At 37.8% G+C, this 25793-nt stretch overlaps 1 protein-coding gene across 3 annotated transcripts in view; it reads left to right on the top strand.

Moving 5' to 3' along the window:
* Positions 1–25793, top strand: part of rnf111 (ring finger protein 111) — a 119148-nt gene that overhangs the window by 67491 nt on the left and 25864 nt on the right. For all 3 annotated transcript variants that reach the window (XM_043677444.2, XM_043677443.2, XM_043677445.2), the window contains 4 exons: positions 10294–10420; positions 16277–16440; positions 22337–22510; positions 25065–25375. In XM_043677444.2, coding sequence (XP_043533379.1) covers positions 10294–10420; positions 16277–16440; positions 22337–22510; positions 25065–25375 — 776 coding nt within the window. The remainder of the gene's footprint in view (positions 1–10293; positions 10421–16276; positions 16441–22336; positions 22511–25064; positions 25376–25793) is intronic.

Raw genomic sequence — 25793 nt, 5'->3', positions numbered from 1 at the left:
TGAAGAACAGAGCCTTGCTTTGAAAGCAGTCAAGGATTAATTAATGTTAATTAAGGCAATTGGTTATTTGTGAGTATTAATTACACTAAAATATACCTGATCTCTCTCAAGAAGTTTAAGATAGTTAGAACCCAGAATAATCATTAATCATTAGGGTATTAAAACCAGCATTGGGACAACTCCATGTGGTCTGGAAAAAGCTGAAAGGGAAATAAGAAATAGTTATTTAGCTATATACCATTCATATCTGCTTCAAAGTACTTTTTGATATAATTGCTTTGCTGATCAGCAAGCCTGATTGGATTTCTCAAAGTATTTTGGTGGAAGAACATCAGTTATGATCAAGACATTGACATGTCAAAATGTGTTGTCCCGTTTTAAAAAGTAGTAAACTGTACATCTGATGTCCAAATTGACATGTTGACCTGTAACAAGACTATTTTAAGCAGTCTTGAATTACTATTTAAAGTTAGGTGAAAAGAAACACACAACTGATAAGAATACCATTACCTGTTTCTGGATGTTTGAGCATTTTCCAGACATTTTAAATTTCTGATGTATTATTACCACGAGTGAAATTGAAATGGTAACAAGTTTGTTAATGAGCTAACTTTAACTTCTTCTTCAGCCATATGGGGAGACTTCTCTGGCTAATTCCACTGAAAAATCCTTTATCTCTAAAGGAAGAGAGAAGATACAGGAAATCTTTGAAACAATACAGCTGTCTTGTGCTTTTTCGAATCAAGTTTACAATCTTAACAACATGCACTACTTAGCAAATTCCATAACTTTGCTGCCTCATTAGTGGTGACAAAAGAGAGGAAATTAGGATTATATCTGTAAAATACACCAACAAGTGTGCGAAGCATGGCTGATGTACCAGCAGTTGTGATGGATACCAGTTTTTTCATTGGAATGGTTTTCTCAAGTACATACTTTAAAAAAATTTATTGTAGATATTCTCACCCATTGTGTTATCTCATTAATTAGCAAAAGAATAAGAAAATCCTCTTTAGTTGTTGCAACCTTAAAAACCATGCACATGAGTAATCAACTGGACTGTGACTGTCATGCCAATGGATTTATCAGACTGTAGTAAGAAGCATTCACAGTCCTTCAGGTCCGGATCTTGTGGCTGAAAAACATTTTCTGACAAAGATCCCACTCTGCTTGCTACCGTGGAAGAACCAGGTGACATGTTCTGGATTGACATTATTTTCTTTGTTCTTTAAGTCTTTGAGTAAAGAGTACTTTACTGAAGTGAGAGTGCTATTTAGTATGAGTCAGAAACAAAATGAGTTCTTTAGTTGCATATTTTAAGCTACTGTTAGCTGCAAAAGGAAAATGCTCTAGTTGGAAATTTGAAATACATGCTGAAAATATTCAGCAAGTCTGGCAGTATGTGGAACGGGAAACTTACCTTTTTAAGTCATAACCTTTCATCAGAAAAAATTTATTGTTTAACATGTACTGTTAATTGAAGGCTGCTTAATTCGAGTTGTTTAATCATTCATTTTTGTCCTAAATTCCCAGTTTAACGATGTGCGTAGCATAACACAAATTACTGGGTAATGGTTACAAATTACAGACTATTAACAGGTGGTGAATTACTTTGAGTAAAAAGTGGTTATAAATCATGGTTGCATTATTGTGTATGCTAAATTGTTTCAATCTGTATTGGTACATGGTAATTACATCAAATGTGTGTACTTGCACTGATCCATTGTTAGCACAGTTTTGATTTGAGAATATTCTGCCATAGCATAGCTTCAGCAATTATCATTTTTAAGTAGCAGTCTTTCTGTTTATTCCTTATTTTCTTCACATTCTGATAAACATTGCTAATTTATTTATTTTCTTTGCCATTTTGTTTTTCTCACCCAATTTTGAGTACATTTTTCTATTCATTTGTCCTTGTGCATTACTTAATGCGACTTGAGGAGATACTGTCTATTTACAGAGCTCAGCCAGCATTCTTGCTACTTAATCACATTTTGACTCTTGATTTGTTGCCTGTATCTGGGACTTCCATACTTGTGTTTAATGTGCCACAAAGGTAATAGTATGATAGCTTTTCACCAGTGTCAATGTGGATATTTCCAAGTATGAATGTTATTTGCATCATTTTTCCTATGACCATTCCTGTAGATTTTGGCACTTGTGCTAAAATTGTCCTCTGAAGTTTGCTCCAGTGTAATCAGGAATCATTGTCTAACTAGCCTGAGATTTATAGGGTTAGAGATTGGATTGATTGTTGAATTGTTATAAAGCTAAATATTACTCAATGTATTTTTCAACAATATTTTTGAGTCTATCAGCGCTACCTTGTGTTATAGGTGCAGTACGTTTTTCAGCCAATGTGATTGTCAATACGGGGCTTTTCTAAAATGCTTTGACATGTGAACCCATTGTAGAAACAATTTGTAAACAGATCTTTTGGCAAATTGCATGTATGTTTTGTAGCTTTTCTTTCCTTCAAAGTTCTGTTGCTTCGCAGGATGTTTCTGAAACAGTGTAATTTATTTAAATGCATCAGGATAGAGACTCAACTTTTCAGTATTGCACCTAGTTTTTACAAGCCAGCCTTCAAAAAGCAAAGCTTTTTTTTGCACTGTTATCTCCGATTGTGTGATGACAATGTAGGTATACTGTACCTTGAAAAAAGTTAAAAGCTAGCAGAACTACCTGACAGCACCAAGTGTTCTGAACAAGATACAGTGTATCATGTAGTCCAGCAGCAAACGTAGCTGGTTGCCTGGAGACAAAATCAAATTTGAAATAGGCCGATCAGTTTAAATTATACCCCCCAAAAGAACCAAACTCCAATCAGGTTTGAATTGAGTATATTGACAATATTAAAAGCCAATGACAAGTCCGATGCTTTGGGGTATAAGCCTGGGAAAAAATTGAACAATTAGGTGAGAACTGCCAAAAGACCAACAGATGTAGGTTGCTAATCAGAACTGTCTGAGAGGTACCTGTCTCGAGAAGGAGTTTGCCCAGAGGAAAACATCAACACCGAGCTGGAGAGCAAATCTGCAATGAGAAGATTCAACAGCTAGCTCGTTTTGAAATTCAAATTTTTCATTAAATCTTAATCGGGGGTTTTGTCAGACTAGTATTATAGAAGGCAAAGTAAAAGGTAGGTTAAAGGAAGGAATTATAAATAGTTGTAAATTATTCTCTGTTATACTTTAAGTAATAAAGTTGCTAATTCTTTCTTTAAATAGTCTTGGCCTCTTGGATTTCACGGATTACTGCATGGAATAAATCTTTTCTCTGTTGCTGGTTTAAATTAATCAGGAGGGTTTACCCATGTCATGACAATTGTTAATCAGTTACTACAATTTGCAGAGCTAAAATTCAGCCATTTCACCTAAGACATCCCCATTGGCTTGCATTTCAAGATGGAAACCAAGAGACTGTTTGACATATTTTTCTGCAGTTTCCTCAATTCATGTTAAAATTGCCTGGTTATCAAGCATGATTATTTTGATGAAGGGAATCTGTCCATTACTACCTGAAATTGCAACTTCAAATGGACAAATACATTGTATTTGCTTTGGAAAAGAATTGTATATCTTCAATGTGTAGTTTTCAAACATGTTGTAAACCTGAAAGACATGATAAACTTTTGTCTGCGACTCATCCTGTTATGCATTATTACTGAACTGGGTGCATTCAGTTGAAGCTTCACTAACTACTTTTACATTTAAAAAAATGCTGTTTCCCACCATAACTTGATGGGTAAATGTGTTGTATCATGTGACAAGGACTTAGTCTGGACTGTAAGGGCATCGTAACATTTGCCAATAGTAGGAAACAGTAGGTACCTCAAGCATTATTGTTGACTTCATGTGACGCAACCCGCATGATTAACTAAGTAAGGCAGGTGGAGAAGTAAGGTATTGCACCTTGGGAAAACAGTTGCTGAAGGGTAGTGGCATGTCTTTGAAAAGCATAAATAAACAGAGACACCATGGTGTGCATTTAATCAAATTCCGAAAGATGGCATGCAAGTTGATAAGATGGTTTAACAAAACAATGAGGTATTTAAATTTAAAGATAGAGGCATAAAATATCAAAACAAACAGACCATAATGGAACTTAATAAATTGTTAATTAGGCCTCATCTCGGATATTGCAGTCGATTCCAGGCAATATACTTCAGAAAAAATACAAGTCTTAGACAACAGAGGAGATTTTCTAGCATATTAGTAGCAATGAGATGTTAACAGTAATGAGAGGGACTTCAGCAATGAAGAAGATTGGAAATCTTTTTCTTTTAATAAGTAAGGATAGCAGATGACCCAACATAGATCTCAAGTTAAGATGAGGTTTTAATTGAATGAACAAGCCGTAGTCATGAGTGAATGGGGTCAACAACAAAGGTCAAAGATTTAAAATCATAAGCAAAAGATGGAGAGGGAGTGGAAGAGAAATGTTTTTATTATCAACCTGAAAAGATATTGCATACCAATACCAGCAATAGTTTTAAAAGGAAGTTGGATAGCTTCACACTGAGGGGTCTTCAGGGTTACAGACACAAAAAAAAGGGTGGAATGAGATATTGCCACATGCATCTACACTGTTACATATTACATGCAAAGCCGTTGACTTATCAATTGCAGAGCTGAACCACTTCCTGGAGGGAGTATTGTTTTCAGAAGATTATTTTTTTGAATTCACCAGCTGAGAATTTGGATTTGGACCAAATGCAATGCAACACAACATGTAAACAATTAAGCTTAACTGAAGCCCGTTGCTTCCATCTGTTACCAAACTGAACTATTTATCATTTTCTGCTCATGTTTGTGTGCATTTTTGCCAAGTCTCTGAGGTCATGGCATTTCCATGAAATATTCTTGTGACCAAATGCAGCATTGGCAACAAATGGCCCTGAATAAATCCATAAGGACCTTCAGGTGAAATGTGTTTACCGAGGGAGTGTTTAGAACATAGAACCCACCACCACAGGGTGTAGTTGAAGTGACTAACGTGCCTATGTAAAGGGCAGCTTGATTAACACAGAAGGACTGAGATTAAGAAAAGAGTGAACAAGGTTTTTGTGAAGTGCAAACCTTGCCAAAGGCCTTTTGGGCCTGTTTCTATGCCTTGAGCATGAAGCATACCTCTTGAATTTCAATGATTTGCTAACTCTTGCCCATAACCAGAAAATCTATACTTGCTGATATTCACTGACTAATTTTAAAACAGTTCATCACTATAATGTGTGAAAATAAAAGAAATTCTGCATATTTATGATCCCAAAGAACAAGAATCTTTATTTAACAACCCCATTATGATAACATTGATTTTTCATCGTCAGAATTAACTTGTTTACAAATAATTATTCATGGATTTTTTGTCAATTGCAGAAACCAAAAAGTCATCACTGAAGAAATGTCTTACCAGTGGTAGAAGTTGTTTACTTGGACTTTAGTAAAGTCTTTCTTAAGGGTTCTGCATGGTGGACTAATTATTAAAGTCAGTTCACGTGGGATTCAGGACGAGCTTGCCAGTTAGATACAAAATTGGTTTAACTCCAGGAGATAGCGTGGGGCTAGAGGATTAATTTTGGACTGTAAACTTGTGACCAGCGGTGTTCCACAGGGATTGGTACTGGGTCCACTTTTGTTTGTCATTTATATAAATGATTTAGATGAGAATATCAAAGGTATGGTTAATAAGTTTGCAGATTACACCAAAATTGATGGTAGAATGGACAGTGAAGAAGGTTACCTACGATTATAAAGAGATCTTGATCAGTTGGATCCGTGGGCTGAGGAGTGGCAGATGGAGTTTAATTTGGATAAATGTGAGGTATTGCATTTTGTTAATATAAAAGAAGTCAACAATCTAGATGGTGTTGTAGAACAGGGACACTTAAGGGCCCAGGTATATAATTCTTTGAAATTTGCATCTCTGGTAGACAGGGTTGTTCAGAAGGTGTTGAGCACACTTTCCTTCATTGCACGGAACTTTTGAGTGTCAGAGTAGGGACATCATGTTGAGATTGTACAGAAAATTGTTGATGCCTCTTTTGGAATAATCTGTGTAGTTCTGGTTGCCCTGTTATAGAAAGGATATTGTTAAACAGAAAATACTTAGAAGGGGTTTGCCAGGAATGGGGGGATTGAGAATTTTAAAAAGTTGGCAAGATTGGGACCTTTTTCCACTCAAGCCTAGGAGGTTGAGGGCTGACCTTAATGAGGTTTGTAAAATCATGAAAGGTATAGATAAGATGAATGACAAGGATCTTTTCTCTCGGATGGGGAGTTCAAAACTAGTCGGCATAATTTAAGATGAGAGGGGAACGATTTAAAAATGACATGTGGTGCAACTTTTTTTACCACAGAGTGGTTCATGTGTGGAATGAACTGCCAGAGAAAGTGGCGGATGCAGCTACAGTTACAGTGTTTAAAAGACACTTGAATAAATTCATGATTAGGAAAGATTTGGAGGGATATGGGCCGAGCACAGGCAGGTGGGACTAGTTTAGTTTGAGACTCTGTGATCAAGCATAAAGTTTGGCTTCATCAACATTTGATGCAATTATATCCTCTGCAGGCTAGTACACAGAATATTTATGTAATGGTAGTTTAAAATTCAGGTTGAAATAAAATATGAACAACTTATGATACAGGAATTTTATGAAAATCAATTGTACTTTATATTAGAACTGATGCAAAACTTTACAATGCACTATTAGCAAGACACCGTTTGCTAAAACACAGCTGAAATAAGTTAGAAATCACACACCACCAAGCTATAGTCCAACTTTTGGAATCATTAGCTTTCGGAGTGCTGCTTCTTCATCAGATGGTTGTGGTGTAGAAGATCAAAAGACACAGAATGTATAACAAAAGATTACAGTGATGTATTGAACAAACCCGGGTTGTTAAGTCTTTCATCTTCTTGAATGCAGGTTACGGTTCATTAATATGTAAATCCCAGAACTCCTTTTCCGTCACCTTCTCGAGATAACTTAAGGTTTTATAATAAAAGGTGACATCTCAGCTCAGACAATGCATTAAATGTGTGAGGTCAGAGTCTGTCTGTATCCCAATCTTGAGTCAGACTAATATAAAAGGGACCGAAGGGGCAATGTTTTCACGCAGTGGGTGGTATGTGTGTAGAATGAGCTGCCACAGGAAGTGGTGGAAGCTAGTAGAATTGCAACATTTAAAAGGTATCTGGATGGGCATATGAATAGGAAATGTTTGGAGGGATATGGGTCAGGTGCTGGCAGGTGGGACTAGATTGGGTTGGGGTCAGTATGGATGAGTTGGACCGAAGGGTCTGTATCCATGCTGTACATCTCTATGACTGCATGCATTGACTGTGTGCAGATTGTGCATTTTTTGAGCAAAATAGAATGTATCTGCAAATAGAATTCTGCACATACAAATTCACCCCATAGACTTACTCCCCCTTCAGGGTGTATCTCTGTTGAACAGAACATGTGATTGAGGTCAGGAAAGAATTTTTTATAGTCTGGTCACTGTTTTGGAATTCATATCAGTAACCACTGTCATTAATTTATGTTATATTGGTGGCAATGGATTATTTTTACTAAAATTTACATCATTTATTGGATGCCATCTAAACTGACCTCAGTCCATTACTGATGGAGTACTACACTCATAGTGGCTGTCATTTGGAGATGTTAAATCAAGACTTGACTGTTTATTCCATTTCACTGTTATGCAACCGATCATCCATCTGCAGTTCTTTTGGGGTCTTGCTGTGCATAAACTGCTGCATTTTCCTCTTATCACATTGATTACATTTAAGTGTTTATTGTTTGTGGTTTTGGAGCATTTGGAGGACATACAATTGCATTTATGTAACAATTGTTATTTGTTTCAAACAAGTAGTTAGCTATGTAGCAAAATCAACTGTCCTCAGACAAAAGCATTGAATTTTTATCATGGATAGTATAAACTGATGTTTGAAGATATTGTTTGTTTTTAGCACTGCAAAGAAAGCTCATAGAATGAAGGATGCAAGTGGTGTGGGTTTAGCTTGCCTGATCCATTTTTCTCAAAATGAACTTCAAATAACAGTAATTTAGAAATTGCTGCGCTCTTGAATAGAACCATAAGATTTAGTTGATACCATTAACCAGTGATTAAATGGGTAATGACTCTTAAAATACAATTAGTAATTCAACTGCATCGATGGGTGGTGGTGTTTTTGAGGAGGACAAGCCTTTAAATGGTAGTTTTTGGGCAGACTTATAATCATCACATTCTGCTTATGTTTGTTGTGGAAACTCTCATCAGTGCAACTGCATAGACCATTGCTTTTAATGTGGACTTAGTATTAAACCTCTTTTTGGATGCTTTGACCTTTTTTATTCCTGCTTGCTAACAGAAAATCAGAGAGGGTAGAAAAAGAGCAACTGTTGTAATTTTAATTTTTTGACATTTTTATTTGTAATTATTGATTTTAATTTCAAATAAAACTTGTAGTTATTGATCACTTTCAAGATTGCAGTAACCTTCTATCACCTATTTAAATGTGATCTAAGATCAAAATTTTCTACTCCAAACTCCCTTCATGACTCAGCTGATAAATAAGCATGTGTAGCTAAATTATGCAGACCAGTAGCTCTCCTGTTCAAATTCAGATTTCCAATCTCTGTTGAGGCAGTTAGTCCAATCCATGTTAATCACAGGAAGACGACTAATGATTTGAAAGTGTGTACATATTTTGTACTTTCAGCATGTGATGAAGAAAGGACGAAAGAGAAATCGGCAAAACTCCCAGATATTTAGGAGATTGGTAAAGCTATCTATTTGGAACTGTCACCTCCTTATGAATCTTTCTTTTCATTCATTTTTGGCATGTGTCACTGGCAAAGCCAGCACTTATATCCCATTCTTCATTGCTCTGACAGATGATAGCCATAACCTTCCTTAAAACACTGTTGACGACGTAGCGAAGTTGCTGCCTAGATGCTGTTTAGCCTTAAGATTCAACTAAGTAGCCTGCTTGGCACCTTGAAGGCAGTCTAGTCACACGCAGTTGATGTAGGGTGAAGTGAGTGGATTTCCTCCCTTAAAGAGTATTAATGAACCAGTTGGGCTTTTACAACACACATCACTTGTACCAAGTTTTCTTGATTTCTCACACTGCTTTTATGGTATTTGAACTTGCTTTGTGTCACTTGTAGCTGACCTAAGATTCATTGTAATATGCGTGACATTTTCACTAATGGTTAGGAAGAAAGAAATTGAGACAGCAATATATTTCAGAGTAATACATAAAATTAGGTTCACAATTCGGTGACTTCTTTATTTCCCTGTTTAGTTCATTGCCTCCAAATAATTAAACTGTTATTTAAGTTATAAACTAAACTCCCTCTTATACTTTTGGAGTATAATTTTTATGAAGAAGTTCATTCTTTAAATTGAACGCACATAGTCATGTGCCAGTTATAAATAGCTGTTGCACCTTACCCTCTAGACAGTACTCATATTTCCATAAACCAAAGCAGATAGAAATGGTTTTGAAACTACTTCAGTACTGCATGTGCCTTCTCACAGAATTTGAATTTTGTTGTTGTTACCAGCAAGGACCCTAAGAAATAGTAAATATTTTAACTACTCTATTTAAATGTTATGGAGGCTAATGTCTGCACTTAGGCACTTCAAAATAAAAAATTGCAAGTTTGACTACTTGTGCTTGCTCTTGCCTCTAGCAAAGAGCATCTAACTACCATTGACATGATGGAGAGAATGTTGAAATTTTACAGCAAGTCTGTTAAAATATCTCAGACAAATGGCTGACTAACTTATTTGAGTTAGGATTCTTGAAAAGTTGTTTTTTTTGTTGTTTGAGGTGCTTTAGATATTGTAGAATTGACTGCTTTCATTTCAGACTTGGCCTTATTCAAAGCCCATCATGAAGCAGCGGTGAAATTAGTAGCTATAGTTCAACTCCACACTATGCATTTTGAATCTGTGCAGGATTTGTTTATTCATAATGTGGTCAAAATGTAAATTGTGTTTATAGTTTCATAAATCAAAAGATTTGAATTTTATTCAGGAAAATGGATGAAGTTTCAAGAAAAAGGTTTGATGGCTTTCTGTTTTGATAATATGTTAGATTGGTGCAACATGTTTGAGCATTATTAACTATGCAATAACCAAATACCACTAGCAATATTTTTGTCTCTGATATGTTTGTGATATGTAGGTCACATTGGGTGTAACTGAAACTACAACACCACATATATTGTGCATGTTAAATTTTTGCTGATTTTAATTTTTCTGTTGTTTGCAGGAAATATTGATGAGGATGTTGTGGTGATTGAGGCCACCTCAGCTCCCCAGGTTACTGCCAATGAAGAAATCAATGTTACCTCAACGGACAGTGAAGTGGAGATTGTCACTGTTGGGGACAATTGCAGGTAGAAATTTCATGACTTTTAATCTGTTAAAGATGAAAACTCACTGAATTTTGAATGTTGATTTCCAAAAAAGATTATAAGGAATATTCCCAGACTCCTACAAGCTTCTGCCTATGGGTAATTGTATCCTGTTGTAGTTCTTTAAGTGAAGTTTTTAATGATCCAGATACAATGTGTACTAAGGTTTAACATTTCAGAAAGCGACAACTTCATGCATTAATAATATTGTCTAAATGTAAAAAGTGAAATTCAATCTTTTATTTGGTGTCTTTGCACAGATCTTAATGTGGTTGTTGTGGTAGCACTGTTGCCTTTTAGTCGGATTGATATGGGTTCAAATCCTGTTCATACTGATGTTTTGATATAGTACTGAGGGAAAGCTGCACAGATTAAATTCCTGCTTTTCAACTGACAGGTTGAAATAGGCTACCTAGAATGTACGTGAGGAACATTTTTTTGGTAGGAGATAAATAGGTTTTAGAAAGAACTAGATAAGATTCTGACAATAAATAAGATTCCTGTTATTAGATCATGAAGAGAACACTGTTGATGGGCCAGCCAGTTGGACTGAAGAGCAAGGTCAGCCTTAAGATTTTGCAGGAGATAACCTTAAATAAATGGCTGGTAGAGATGTACAGCACAGAAACAGACCCTTCAATCCAACTCATCCATGCCAACCAGTTATCCTAGTCTAATCTAGTCCCATTTGACAGCAGTTGGCCCATATCTCTCTAAACCCTTTTTTTTTAGATTAGATTACTTACAGTGTGGAAACAGGCCCTTCGGCCCAACAAGTGCACGCCGACCCGCCGAAGCGTAACCCACCCATACCCCTACATTTACCCCTTTAACCTAACACTACGGGCAATTTAGCATGGCCAATTCACCTGCCCCGCACATCTTTGGACTGTGGGAAGAAACCGGAGCACCCGGAGGAAACCCACGCAGACACGGGGAGAATGTGCAAACTCCACACAGTCAGTCGCCTGAGTCGGAAATTGAACCCGGGTCTCAGGCGCTGTGAGGCAGCAGTGCTAACTGCTGTGCCACCGTGCCGCCCACAAACCCTTCCTATTCATATATCCATCCAGATGCCTTTTAAATGCTGTAATTGTACCAGCCTCCACCTCTTCCTCTAGCAGCTCTTTCCATTCATGCACCACCCTCTGCATGAAAAAGTTGTCCCTTAGCTCCCTTTTATATCTTTCCTCTCTCACTTTAAACCTATGCCCTCTAGTTCTGGACTTCCACATCCCAGGCAAAAGACCTTGTCTATTTACATCGTGGGCCGAAGGGCCTGTTCTGTGCTGTGTTGTTCTATGTTCTATTTGGAGGTGATGGGCAAGCAGGACTTTTAGTGGCCTAATATGGGCAGTTGCAGTTGAATCTGTATAAGGAGCAGAAACTTGGAGGTCGGGGGGACATTGAAGAAATCTGGCTGAGTAGTAGTAGTATAAGAATAGGTGTCACCGTTCCATGTTGGCCCAACTGCAGTAGAAACCAGCCAAGTGATGAACATTGATGTGTTTTTTCCCTTTACCATGTTAAACAAGCATTGTTTTCCTCCTGGCCTACCACATTGATAACTGTCATTGACACAAACTGTTGAGAGTACTTTGATTTCGCAAATCTTTTGAGTAATAGAGTCAAGGAGCACAGAAATGGACCCTTCAACCCTACCGATCCATGCCGACCAGATTTCCTGAACTGAAGTAGTCCTGTTTGTTTGCATTTGGCCCATATCTCTCTAAACTTTGCCTAGCCATAAACCTGTCCAAACATCTTTCAAATGTTGTAATTGTACTCTCCTCTACCACTTCTTCTGGCAGCTCATTCCATAAGTGCACCACCCGCTGTGTGAAAATGTTGCCCCTCAGGTCCTTGTTTAAATCTTCTCCTCTCACCTTAAGCCTATACATTCTAGTTTTGAATTCCCTGCCCTAGGGAAAAAACCTTTGAAATTCACCTTATCTGTGTCCCTCATGATGTTATACTCCTCTAAAAGGTCACACCTCTGCATTATATGTTCGAGGGGAAAAACGTCCCAGCCTCTCCTTATAATTGAAACCCTCAAATCTCGATAGCATCCTTGTAAATTTTTTTTGCACCCTCTCTAGCTTATTAACATCCTTCCTATAGCAGGGCAACCAGAATTGTATGCAATATTCCAAAAGTAGCCTTACCAATGTCTTGTACAGCTGTAACAACTCCTGTACTTTGTTGAAGAGTAATTTGTTTCTTACAAGATTGAGACTATTCAATTTTTTGCAACATGATTGTGGTTCCAGAATTAACTAGTATGGGAACCTTGACAATTAACAGTTATCTCTGAACTTGTCATGGGCATCTGTTTCCACACAAAATTTAGTTTTGCTATGGATAAATATTTTCTACATTTAAGTCTTTGGAAGGAGCACAAACAATTTCCGAGGAAGGATCACTGGACCTGATACATTACTCAGATTTCTCTCCACAGATGCTGCCAGACCTGCTGAGCTTTTCCCTGCAATTTACAGCATCCACAGTTCTTGCGGATTTCTTTTACAAACAATTTCTCCATTCATTTACATGGTCATGTTTTATGAGCTTCATGCTGTATTTCAGGGTTAGGCTCTTAGAGGGATGACTGTATACTAATATAGGATATTATCTCTAAAAGTAAATCTGCTTGCTTCCTACAAATTGCCAAGCTCAATTGATATATCCTGCTGTCTATGTGCAGCATGCCGTTGAACTGGAGAAGCTTACAGGTCAGCCTGTCTTTCCCTGCCATCTGTTTGCAGTAATAATTTTTGTAGGGAAGAAAGGGGAAATTGTAAATGAAAATTACCAATGATGATGAGAATTTTTGAAGTATACTGATTCTTTTGTTTCCTGCCACAACATTTAATGGTATTTTGAGATTCTGAAACTGTGAAGCAAGAACCGACTTTGACAGATTTGTTTGTTTATATGCAGGCTATTTTCCTTTTCTGCGTTTGTCCAATTGGAAGGTGATATGACAGATGCAGTCATTGTTTTTACTGATATGACAGATGAGAATTGCTTAGACTTATATGTTTTAAAATTGGATTCCTGCTAACAATTGAAGACATCTTCTGAAATATTACTCTTGGGCAACACCTGTCCATCCTGCATCCCACCGATACACTTCACCCTCCCCTCCGACCTATCACAATTACCTCACAACTGCATTCACCTATTGCCTTCCCACCTACCTTCCCTCACAATTCCACCACCACCCCCCCTATTTATCTCAGCCCCCTCCCCCTTCCACATTCCTGATGAAGGGTTTATGCCTGAAGTGTTGGCTCTCTTGCTCCTCGGATGCAGCCTGGCCTGCTGTGCTTTTCCAGTGCCACACGTCTTGACTGTGCAATAACACTTCTGAACAAAATACATAGAAAGCAAGTTAGAATGGTTCACAGGGGTTACTTTTCCATCATAATATTGGTCAAGGCACGTTTGAAGACCAGTCTGTGTAGTTTAATTGAAAGCTTGTGTTTAAGCTTAAGAAACAAGGCTGAGAACAACAATAATCTGAACAGCAGAGAATCATAATAACAAACACTTGAAAGAATAATTCATCAACAACATGGTTGAGTTAGCAACAGGGGCGAGCTATGTTTGGTGGGGGAAGGGAAAGTGGACGAGTCAATGTGACAGTGAAGCTGTAGGTTCAGAAACTCAACTCAGTCTTAAATATGACGGCACATTCGCAGGTAGATAGGATAGTGAAAAAGGCGTTTGGTATGCTTTATTGGTCAGAGTATTGAGTACAGGAGTTGGGAGGCCATGTTGCAGCTGTACAGGACATTGGTTAGGCCACTTTTGGAAGATTGCGTGCAATTCTGGTCTCCTTCCTATCGGAAAGATGTTGTGAAATTTGAAAGGATTCAACAAAGATTTACAAGGATGTTGCAAGGTTGGAGGATTTAAGCTATAGGGAAGAGGCTGAATAGGCTGGGGCTGTTTTCCCTGGAGAGTCAGAGGCTGAGGGGTGACCTTATAGAGATTCATAAAATCATGAGGGGCATGGATAGGTAAATAGACGAAGTCTTTTCCCTCGTGTCGTGTAGTCCAGAACTAGAGGGCATAGGTTTAGGGTGAGAGGGGAAAAATATAAAAGAGACCTAAGGGGCAACCTTTTCACGCAGAGGGCGGTACATGTATGGAATGAGCTGCCAGTGGAAGTGGTGGAGGCTGGTACAATTGCAACATTTAAAAGGCATCTGGATGGGTATATGAATATGAAGGGTTTGGTGGGATATGAGACGGATGCTGGCAGATGGGACTAGATTGGGTTGGGATATTTGGTCGGCATGGGCGGGTAGGACCGAAGGGTCTGATTCTGTGCTGTACATCTCTGTGACTCTATAACTAAAGCCTTGTGTTCAATCCTGCCTATTCAGAAATTAACTAAGCATAGGTTTCTGCAGTAGAAAATTTTATTGTAGCTGTATTTTCTTATTAACATGAACAAGTGGAATCAATAAATGCATCGATCACGCCAGACACAACGTTTAAGGTGGTAAAGTGGGAAAGAAATGAAGGTTCAGAAGAGTCATGTTCTAATCTTGAAACTAAACAGTAGCACCATCAAAGAGCATGAACATACAATAATGAAAAGTACAAAGTTGTGGGATTAAGTAGTTTGCTATCTGCTTTCTGCAATATAAACCTTTTTATTGATACTCTGGAGTTCCAATCCAATGTACAGTGTTTTTTCTCTGTACCTTTTCTTGCTCCCTGGTTGTGTGGCTGTTTGTTTATATCCTGCTTGCATATTAAAACTGGCATGGTTGCCTTTTATATATTTTGTGCTCACTAACTGTCTTGCATTGAAAGTAGCCTGCTGTGCACTTTTACTTAAAAGTAGAAATAAACTCTTGTACAAAAAGCTAACTCTTGACAACATGAGATTGTGGGAATTAATCAGTTTGGTCCTACATCCAATCTTATTTGAACCAAAGTGTGGCATACATGACTTAATGGGCAGAAGTATGAGCAAGTTTAGATATTTGTTTTAGAGTGCCTTGCTCCATGAAAATGGAAAATCGTGTTCTAAACTTGGTATTAACTTTGAGATTTTGAAAACCGAAGTATTTGGCACTTAAAAAAACCTGAATATTTGACACTAATTTAATTCTTGTGATTATAGCATCAGGATTCCAATGACCAAAGTATATACTGAAGTATGTAAAATCAGTAGTAAGGATTATTTTGTGTAATATTAGCATGTCTTTAGGGCTGTGTTCAGAGTGTGTAATGGTGATTCTTGAGTTGTGAGATGATTAAAAACTTGAAGCATTTAAACTTCAGTGTGATTTTATTCAAATTAGTCTTTCGCTAGAGCATTTTTTCTTAATGACTTCTGCACTATCCTATCAAATTACAACATCATTCTTTTGTGAACCACTTAAGTAATGGAGAAGGTGTCTCCTGCTCCTTGGATGCTGCCTGACCTGCTGTGCTTTTCCAGTGCCCACTTTTTGACAATTAAGTAATGGCGCTGCATTAATTGGATCCATTTCTAAACACATCTGCCAGGATAAGTCCAAATTACAGAAGTTCTGAAGAAGGGTCACTGGACCCGAAATGTTAACCCTGTTTTCTCTCCACAGATATAGCCAGATCTGAAGGTGTCCAGCAATTTCTGATTTTTGTTCCTGATTTTCAGCATCAGCAGTTCTTTCTTTTTTTTTGTTTAACCAATTACAGAAAATGTTTACTTGATTGACAGTAGAAACAATTTGCTTTCTCAGTTAAAATTCATAGTTCCTAATGCGTTGTACAGTTTTCCTATTCAGAAACTAATACTAATTAGATTAATGTTACTCATTTGTTTGTTTCCAGGTCTTATACCACACTTCTCGGCCACTCAAGGGTACACTGGGGCCAAAGTACTAGCTCACAAAACAGACCTCAGGAGCAGCGGAGCCGAAATAGAATATCTACAGTTATCCAGCCGTTGAGACAAAGCACAGCAGAGGTGGTGGACCTTACTGTGGATGAAGATGGTAAGCGTGATTTATTGTTCAAGTTTGATGAAATATTTCTTGCAGTCTGGTTGGAAACTTGAGTAAAAGATTTTTAAGCATGCAGTATGTGTGGACTCTTAAATTTGTGATCCGTGGAATCTTTTGTTTTAGAGAATTCAAGTAGAATTAAAGAAAGTGGAACCCTCTGCAGTCAACCTCAAATTGTCCTTTCCCAGTCACATATTGCTTCATGTCATTGTCTGGAACTCTGCATTTGAACTTCACATTAAGTACATGTTTGGCCTCCTGTGATACAGTGGTAGTTGCCCTACTTCTGAGCCAGAACATTTATGTTCAAGTCCCATCTGCCCAGACATGTGTTGTAACATATTGGAATGGGCTAAAAGCCTGGATGGATGGTGCATGGAAAAGAAAAATGGCTTGCCTATTTACTGAGATTCTCTCCAAGTCTCCTTATTGTACTCAGTTTTACCAGCATGATTAAAGTTGTACAATAAAATGTACAACATGAGATTTAAACAACTTGTTGCTAAAGTAATACTGTAAACCACTAGGATTGACTGCGGTAACTAACGCAATAGCTAATCTGTGTTGCACGTTTGTGGAAATTGAATTCTCACTAAAATGCAGCTGTTTCTGAAAGCTTTCCTACATTGCAAGCTACAGGTAACCTTTTTTTCTCCAATGATTCTCTGTTCATTTTAGATCTACTGACATTAACATCCTCAGCCTTAATGAGATTTAAAAGATTCAAACCACTATTTAGATGTTCCTACACTCCGGGCATTACATAGTGAATTTAGAATCCTAGCTGAAACTTTGTAAGTTTATCTAGGATAATGAAAATCATTTGTAACTGCCTCTTTGTAGTCCTGGCTGAGAGAAACAAATGCGACACAGACCGGCAACTTCATTGACCCGTGTGTCTCAGTAACACGTTGAACACCTTGTTCTAAGATTAATTTTAGTTTCTTCTTCCTGATAGTAAAGCATGCTGACTTTTGATGTAAAATTAGTAAGCTGTCATCTTGAAACTAAATTAAGCTTTTATTAAGCAATGTTTTTACATTGTATGTTGATAGATAAATGCGTTGATTCATGAACATTGTCAGCTTGACTGAGTTGTTGGCAACATTTTGCTTGAATCCGAGGTCACTGATTCAAAAAAATGCCAGGATCTGGCCACAAATTTAGACTGATCCAGTATAGTATAGAAAAATTATTGTGTTGTTTGAGGGCACTATCTTTCAGAAAAGATCTTAATCCAGAGCCCAAAGTTGATTTTCAGTTCAGCATAGTTGAGAGTGTTTTTCTCTGTAAATTTGCTAATATTGCTCCTGTAATCAATGCCACATTTCTGTTTTTTGCGACTTCATTGTGCACAGATTGGCTGCTTGATTGCCATGTTTACTGCATCATAACATGACAATACTTAGAGTAGTTCATTGTATAGTGCACCAGATAATTAAGTTTCTTTTGTAAATACATATATTGCAGAGTACATTTGATGAGTTTTGAAAAAGATAGAAGGCATAATTTATTCTGTTAATAACTGAATGGGATAGCGCACATTTGTAAGTTGGTACTTTTTTATCGTCTAAGACCTGTACTTCAGATATTAATAGAAGTTCATAAATATCTTTATTTGCAAATGTGAAAACTTGGTACTGTTAGAAATGAGAAATCAATTATTATTAGTGGGTGTAAGTAATATCATTGGGATCATGCGTTCCTGCACGCAGGCAAATCTAGCATTGATCAGTGACATTGGGCTCCTACCTCCACTTGCTCAGTGAATTGCCCAGTGCTGGTAACAAAAGGTCCTCCAAGTGGAGAAGACAAATTCCCTTTGTTTCTATTCATTTTAAAAAAAGGAGTTGCTTTCTTAATTACTGAAGGCAACTTTTAAATGCTGTGTGTTGCACTACTTTAGCATTTACATTTGCTGTTTCTACTCATTTGTTATCATTACCCTTTGTCAAAATAAGCGAGATTACAAGCTCAGTTGTCTGCACAGTTAATTAGCTTGTTTTTATCCTTTCTGTATACAAGGTAACCTGTGGTAGGTTTATGGAAAATTAAAAATTAAACTTTTGACAGTTACTAATGTAGCTGAAAATGTGTTGCTGGAAAAGGGCAGCAGGAGAATCGACGTTTCGGGCATAAGCCCTTCAGGAATGTAGAGAGAGGAAGGGAGCTTCTTCAAGGAAGGTATCCTTGTAAGAGGATTCGCAGTAGGTTAAAATCTTCGAGGAGAAAGTGAGGACTGCAGATGCTAGAGATCAGAGCTGAAAATGTGTAGCTGGAAAAGCGCAGCAGGTCAGGTAGCATCCAAGGAATTCCCGAAGAAGGGCTTATGCCCGAAACGTCGATTCTCCTGTTCCTTGGATGCTGCCTGACCTGCTGCGCTTTTCCAGCAACACATTTTCAGCTCTGATCTCCAGCATTTGCAGTCCTCACTTTCTCCTCGAAGTTACTAATGTAGTCAGCTCTGAAGTCCATGGCACAAGAGAAACTGTTGATAATCCTATTCGTGTTTGTATGAAGAAGTTCAGGCAAAGTTAATAGACTTCCTGCCCATTCATACAATCTGCTGAAACATAAGAAGCTAAAACAGAAGGCCGTTTTGTTGAGCAGTGGTAGTGTCCCTACCCCAGACTAAGAGACCTGGGTTCAAGTCCCACTTGCTTCAGAAGTGTGTAATAACATTTCTCAACAGGTTGATGAGAAAAACAGAAAAGAAGCTAAAAAGAAGTAACTTCAAGATGCAAGAGCACAGTTTTGACCTTTGGAATTAATTTATTTTTGGAATCTTTTTCATATTGGATAGTTAACAGCTGAACTTCATTTGATGTGATGAGTTTTGAACTGAATCTTTCTGGAGTACCATTTTTTGACCTCCTAATTTAACACTTTATTACTGGTGAAGTTGTTCATACCATTACTGTATCATCCCATTACTTGAGAACCATTTGAGAAGGTAGTTTTTCTACTTCAGAGCTCATACTATTTCAGAACCTTTGAATTTGCACCATTGAGCCTGTTTGGATTTTAGAAAATTTCCACTTTGTGCTTGTAGCATGACTGTTTTGAAAATCACTAGTACAAAATCTGCTCTGAAAAATTCCGATGAAAAGTCCATGTCCATACAATTTGTTAACCTTAATTAAAACAAGATCATATTTATGTTTATTGTTAAAATTTTGATTGAGAGAGTCATTGATGCTTGTGTTTTATATTGAACAGGTCATATTGCTTTTTATTTCTTTGAATGGCTTTGTAATGCACATTGCATAATTGAGTGGAAATGAGTGGAAACTTGTTTTCATAGAGCTGCTCTGTAGCTGGCTGTTGGGAACACGTGATCTGTCAACAATGATTGGCAACTAATTTCTGAATCCATCCCATTTAAAAAAAGTTTAGTACCCTGCCGTGGCAGCTAAATTGATATTTGGAGATCTGTGTAAATGAATCCAAACACAAGCCAACGATATTGTGGCTTCCCATGACTGACATTCTTCAGATTTGCACTGTACACTTGGTGTTTCATGCCACATATCAGGTGAATTGAACAGCATCAGTTTTAAATGAAAGAACTCTTGTATGAAAAAATTTCTAATCCCTCTATTTTTTTAAAAAAGTTATGGTAAATTTTAGCTGCTGCTAAATTGCCCATAGTGTCCAAAGATATATAGATTAGGTGAATTAGCCCTGGTAAATACAGGGTTACAAGAATAGGGGATGGATCTAGATGGGAAGCTCTTTGGAGAGTCATTGTGGATTTGATAGGCGGATTGGCCTGCTTCCACATTGTAGGGATTCTGTGATTCTATTAACAACATGTAGCACAATTTCTAATAGAGCACCCTGCTGCTCTTCTATCTCACAACTGTAAATAGACCTGATTGGAAAAATCAGTTGTCATTTCAACCTGGAATGATGCAGAACTACTGAAATGAAAATTGTATCAAAGCAGTAACTGACACAAATGTATTTTCATGGAAGCGTTATAGAATCCCTACAGTGTGGAAATGGGCCCTTTGGCCCAACAAGTCCACACCAACCCTCCAAAGACCCACCCAGGCCCACTCCATATTTACCCCTGACTAATACCCCGAACCTACACATCTCTGAACACTATGGGCAATTTACTTTGGCCAATTCACTTAACCTATTGTGGGCTGTGGGAGGAAACCAGAACACCCAGAGGAAACCCATGCAGACACAGGGAGAGAATGTCTGTGTGGAGTTTACACAGTCGCCCGAGGCTGGATTCGAACCCGGATTCCTGGCGCTGAGAGGCAGCAGTGCTAACCACTGAACCACCATGCCACCTATTATGTTGTGCTTTGTGGTTTTTTTTGTTTTCTGTTCAGTCTCTCTGTTTTTAATTGGATGAAAAATATGAAGAAAGCCAATTTACTTGATTTTGTGATCTGATTTCTGGTAGGATCATATTTTGCTGGAGTATTTTTGAATATTTTGCCTTTCTTGAGAGAGCTTCTTAACATACATGCAATTACACAAATCTGGACAACTTTTACAGCTTTATGAAAAATAAACCAAAATCAAAACTTTCAAATTGAACATTTTTTTGACTAGACTGATCAGAGGTTAGTAATAAAGTGTTGATTAAATTAACTGTAATCTCATCTATCATTAACATAAGGAACTTAAAAAGTAGTTTTGCAAAGTCTTACAGAATGTATTACCAAATAGTAAGAACTGTGGTTCTGGTGGTATCAGGCAGTGGAAACCAAAGTCAGATCCATCTGTCATTGTTAGCTTGATACAGAAATGTGTTTATGCCTTGGAATGCATTTCTGCATGTGTCCTTTATAGTGCGTAAGTATAGAATAGTGTTTTGGCTTTTGTAATTCTAGTTTTCCTTTTTTTTTCCGAATGACAAATGATGATGTCTTGTTTGTGTATTGTGATGCAACTTGGATTGAATCGCAGAAGGACAGTTCAGGATAGGTTACAAATGCTGACATTGTCAGCAAAGCTCCCATCTTATGAGAGAGCAAAAAATTGAATCAAATGCAAAATAACATTATACCTTCTGTATGTCGATGCAATAAGCTTTGAATAGTTATTGGAAATCATAATTGTAGTGTGAAGCTTCAAATTTTCCATACCATCGACATTCAAGATAACTGTTGGCTTTAAGCTCCTATCCCAATCAGTCTCCAAGTCCTCAGACGTTTTGAGTTGGCATTAGCCCAGACTTAGTATTTCTGTTGGCGAAACTGTTGGCCTTCACCATCATTACTTTTCTGAAACTGACAGCAACTTCTGAAATCTACAAGTGTCATTTAAAATAGTAATTCAGAGATGCTGTCAAACAAAATTTAACACTTCTCCATATTTAAGACTCCACAGGTGACAATTGTTCTACTTAGGGGTGAGGAGATGGTGCCATTTGTTCCTGTAATATTGCTATGATAAACACCCAAAGCATGTTATTCCATTGATGAGAAGCAACTCAGTTTTTAACTGCTCACTGTGATACAACTGATAAATCTGTGAATTCTAAGAGAATTGTTCACTGTGATTGACAACTTATTGTCCTTGAATACGTCACTGTTGCTCGAAGAATGAAGGTCCCTTGACTTGGCTCAAGATTCAAATTAGTGCCAGGAAACATGAAATCCATGTCACAGAGATTCTCAGATTTTGTGCCCAGCTTCATTTGAGGACAATGGCGAGTGTCACTGCAGTAGTTTGCAGTGTGTCCACTCCAGTATCACTTATAAGATTGGAACTTAAAATGCATTACTGCCATGAGATGCTAGTTTTGAAAAATAGTAGTTCGTACTATATCTAAGTTTAATTATCAGTTGTCTACTGTCTTGACATTGTCTTCATGTTTACAATATAGGGTTCCTACTTTCTGTTTGTGCTTTGATTACAGAACCCACAGTGGTGCCAACTACCTCTGCTGCTAGATCGCAACCAGTCAATAATGTACCTACCTCAGGCCAGATCTCAAGTATGACTCCAGGTCCTTCTACCGCCCAGCCTTCCTCTGTGACAGAGTCAACAGGAGTCCCAGCAACCATTGATGAGGCAGGCCCTTCAGTCGTGGGTGTGTGAATAATTTGAATTCAAGTAACAAACTTATAAAATGGCATTATCAAAGATAGACTTTCCAGTTATGTTTTGTTTGGTGAACTGAACGTACAATTCCCCCTTAGACTTAAATTGTCATATTTTTCTGATACTTTTATTTGCAAAGACTGTTTAATCAATGGTGCAGGTTTTCGGCTATATGCTTTGTAGACCTGTGTGTCGCTGATTGTCACACCCAGCACCAAAACTGGGATTACATTACAGAAAATTCCACCTCGTGAAATGCACAAACATTCTTCCCATTCACTGATGTCCACTTGGTGAACACTCGCATTCACCCAAAACTTACTGAGACAACTAAGCGAATCCAAAATTATTTACGTCGAATATGAGACTTGTGTAATGTTGTGATGGGCTTGTATGCACCAAATTTACTTGTGTTTGTAAATATTGTATTAATGGCAATGCAGCAGATGCTCCTATGAAAGCTTCTGTTTTAGTTTGAGCATGCTGCCACCCCCCCATTCTGTTGTAACACAGTTTCATCAATGCAAATTTGCTGTAACCCACTTGACGAATTGAGGACGCTGTTTCAACAGCGCAAACATTTAAAATGTATTGGCTGTAACGCAACTACAGCACCAGCACTTTAAACGCTGTTCCTAAAATGTGATTTTTCTATAATGCCGGGCTGCACAAGAACACAATCATGGAGTTGTGGAAGAACTGACTGTATAGCCTGTTGCTGTGTTGTTTTATTGATAGATAAAGTGGCTAGAACTCCTACAAAGTTGCAATACAGCATGCAACTGGCCAAGAAAAAAAAGTATTGGCTGTTGAGATTCAAATCCTAAGATCTTGTCTGTTATTTCAATTACAGCTCTATTCTAACGTGTTTGAGTGATCTTCGACATATCTCATTTTGGTTCTTTCTGACTAGCCACAACACTTTGGGGTAGCTTGTTGCATTCTACAATCAAGTGGTAATTTTCTATTGATACTGGAATAAGAGAAAAGGATATTATAATGTTGCAATTAATTAGGAGAATCACTTGTACCTGTGAACTTTACATTAAAAAAAATCCACAAACACTTTGCAAGGGAATTTGTGGGCGAAGAGGAAAGTGTATAATGTACAATGGTTGAAAATGTAAGTTTTGAGGAAAATTTTGAAGGTATGTGGCAGATGAATTTAAGAAAAATGAGTGTGCGACACATTGGTGGCTTTAGGATTTGCTCCTTGTGGTGCAATGGAAGAGGAATGTATTTCGGATGAAAGTGGGTACAGTTAGTGTATAGCTGGATGAAATGTCTGACGGAGAGTGGACTGAGTCCATTGGGATATTTGGGGTTGATGTTAGAATCTGAAGTGTAGCATATTTTGATGTGAATCTAAAGTTATATCAATTAGGCAAACGGTTTTATTTTATTGTCATTAATTGACCATTTCCGTTGCATTTGCTTTTACAGTGATGGCATGCTAAGGTGATGGTTTTTAATGTAAATGATGCAGTGACGTGGTGACCCAAAATTTTAATGAGCCTCAGAAGCTGCTAATCAGTTAAGCAGATTTTCTAGAGTCTTTGACCTGACCATCTTCAGCTGTTTCACCAATGACTTACCCTCCATCATAAGGTCAGAAGTGGCAATGTGCTGTCATCACTAAACAATGTTCAGCGCCATACATGACTCCTCAGATACTGAAACAGTCCCTGCCCAATGCATCTAGACACAGATAATATCCAGACTTGGCCTGACAAGTGCCAAGTAAAAGGCATGCTGCACAAATGTCTGACAATGATCATCTCCAACAAGAGACAATCTAACCATCGCCCTTTGACATTAATTGGCATCAGTACAGTGAGTAACCTGCCTTCTGATGTCCACCATCTACAAGGCACAAGTCAGGAGTGTGATGGAATATTTCCCAGTTACCTGAAAGAGTCCAGCTCCAACAATACTCAGGAAGCTTGACACCAACAAGGAAAAAGCAGCCTGCTTGATTGGAACCACATCCAAAGCAAGTCACTCCCTCCACTATCAGTAGCAGCAGTGTGTACTATCTGCAAAGTACACTACAGAAATTCACCATGGCTTCTTAAGCAGGACCTTCCAACCCCATAATCACTACATTCTAGAAGAACTGAGAGAACAGCAATGTTTTCCTTTTTTTTAATGCGTTCAATGTATTTGAGCATCGTTGGTATCGCCAGCGACCATTTCTAATTGCCCAGACGGTAGTCAACAAGCAACCACAGGGTTTAGAGTCATTTGAAAGCCAGCCCAGGCAGATTTCCTTACCAAAAAGGGATTCATGAACCTACTGAATTTTTACAATCGGCAATGGTTTCATGGTCACCATTGGACCAGCAATTTATTCCAGAATTTTTAAAAATTAAATTGAACTTAAATCATCTATTACGGTCAGATTTGAACCTACGATCACAACATTAGCCTGGCGTTCTGGATTGCTGGTCCAGTGATGTTACCACTATGCAACCATGTCTGCTGTGATACAAATTTGCCAGAAATTTCCAATATATAAATTTGATCTTTACTTTTCCTCAAAGATGATGCTCGCAGAGTTGGTTCAAGTGCAGTGCCTGAAGCTGGTCCTGGGGCAATGCCAAGGCTCCCATCCTGCTGCCCTCAACATTCACCATGTGGAGGATCTTTACAAGGCCACAATTCATTAGGACATATTCATGCAAGCTGTCTTCAGCAACATAACCATCAGTTTCAACACCACCCTGGTGCCCACTCTGCAGTGCCACAATCAATGCCTTCATTTCCTGAATCAACCTGTCCTTTAGAGAGGCCTGCTGTCGTGCCAGCACCTTGCGGTGCTAATGGAAACACAGGTGGCCAGTATCATGATCAGGTTTGTATTCTTCGATCACTCTTTTTTTAAATTAAGAGAAAAACATAGTCAATATGTCAGCTTGCTCATGAGAAGAAACATTAGTCTGGTGCTTTATAAAATACAATAATCATTTAACTTGTATTGTATTATAAGTTGAATAAATATTGAGGCCTACAAATTGTGTTTGTTGCACATTTATTCTTTGTGACAAAAGCTCTGAACTGTTTGATTTTTAGACTGAGTATTAGGGTGACTAATATCTGAATTGCTTTAGTTCTTACATTTGTTACATCTTGGTTCTTTGCAAGCAGCATTTTCATGTCTAACTATAAACACTGTTCTAAATTTGACCAATTTAAAGTTACTTATGTGTAATTATTCAAATAATTATTATGATGGGCAGTACACAGTTTTAACAAATAACGGCTTTTAAGCA

This window comes from Chiloscyllium plagiosum, unplaced genomic scaffold, assembly GCF_037043375.1.
Source record: "Chiloscyllium plagiosum isolate Xiang-an unplaced genomic scaffold, Cpla_swu_hap1 HiC_scaffold_39, whole genome shotgun sequence".
Classification (NCBI taxonomy): Eukaryota; Metazoa; Chordata; class Chondrichthyes; order Orectolobiformes; family Hemiscylliidae; genus Chiloscyllium; species Chiloscyllium plagiosum.
Note: the sequence above shows the minus strand (reverse complement) of the source record. Positions and strands in the feature narration are given on the sequence as shown.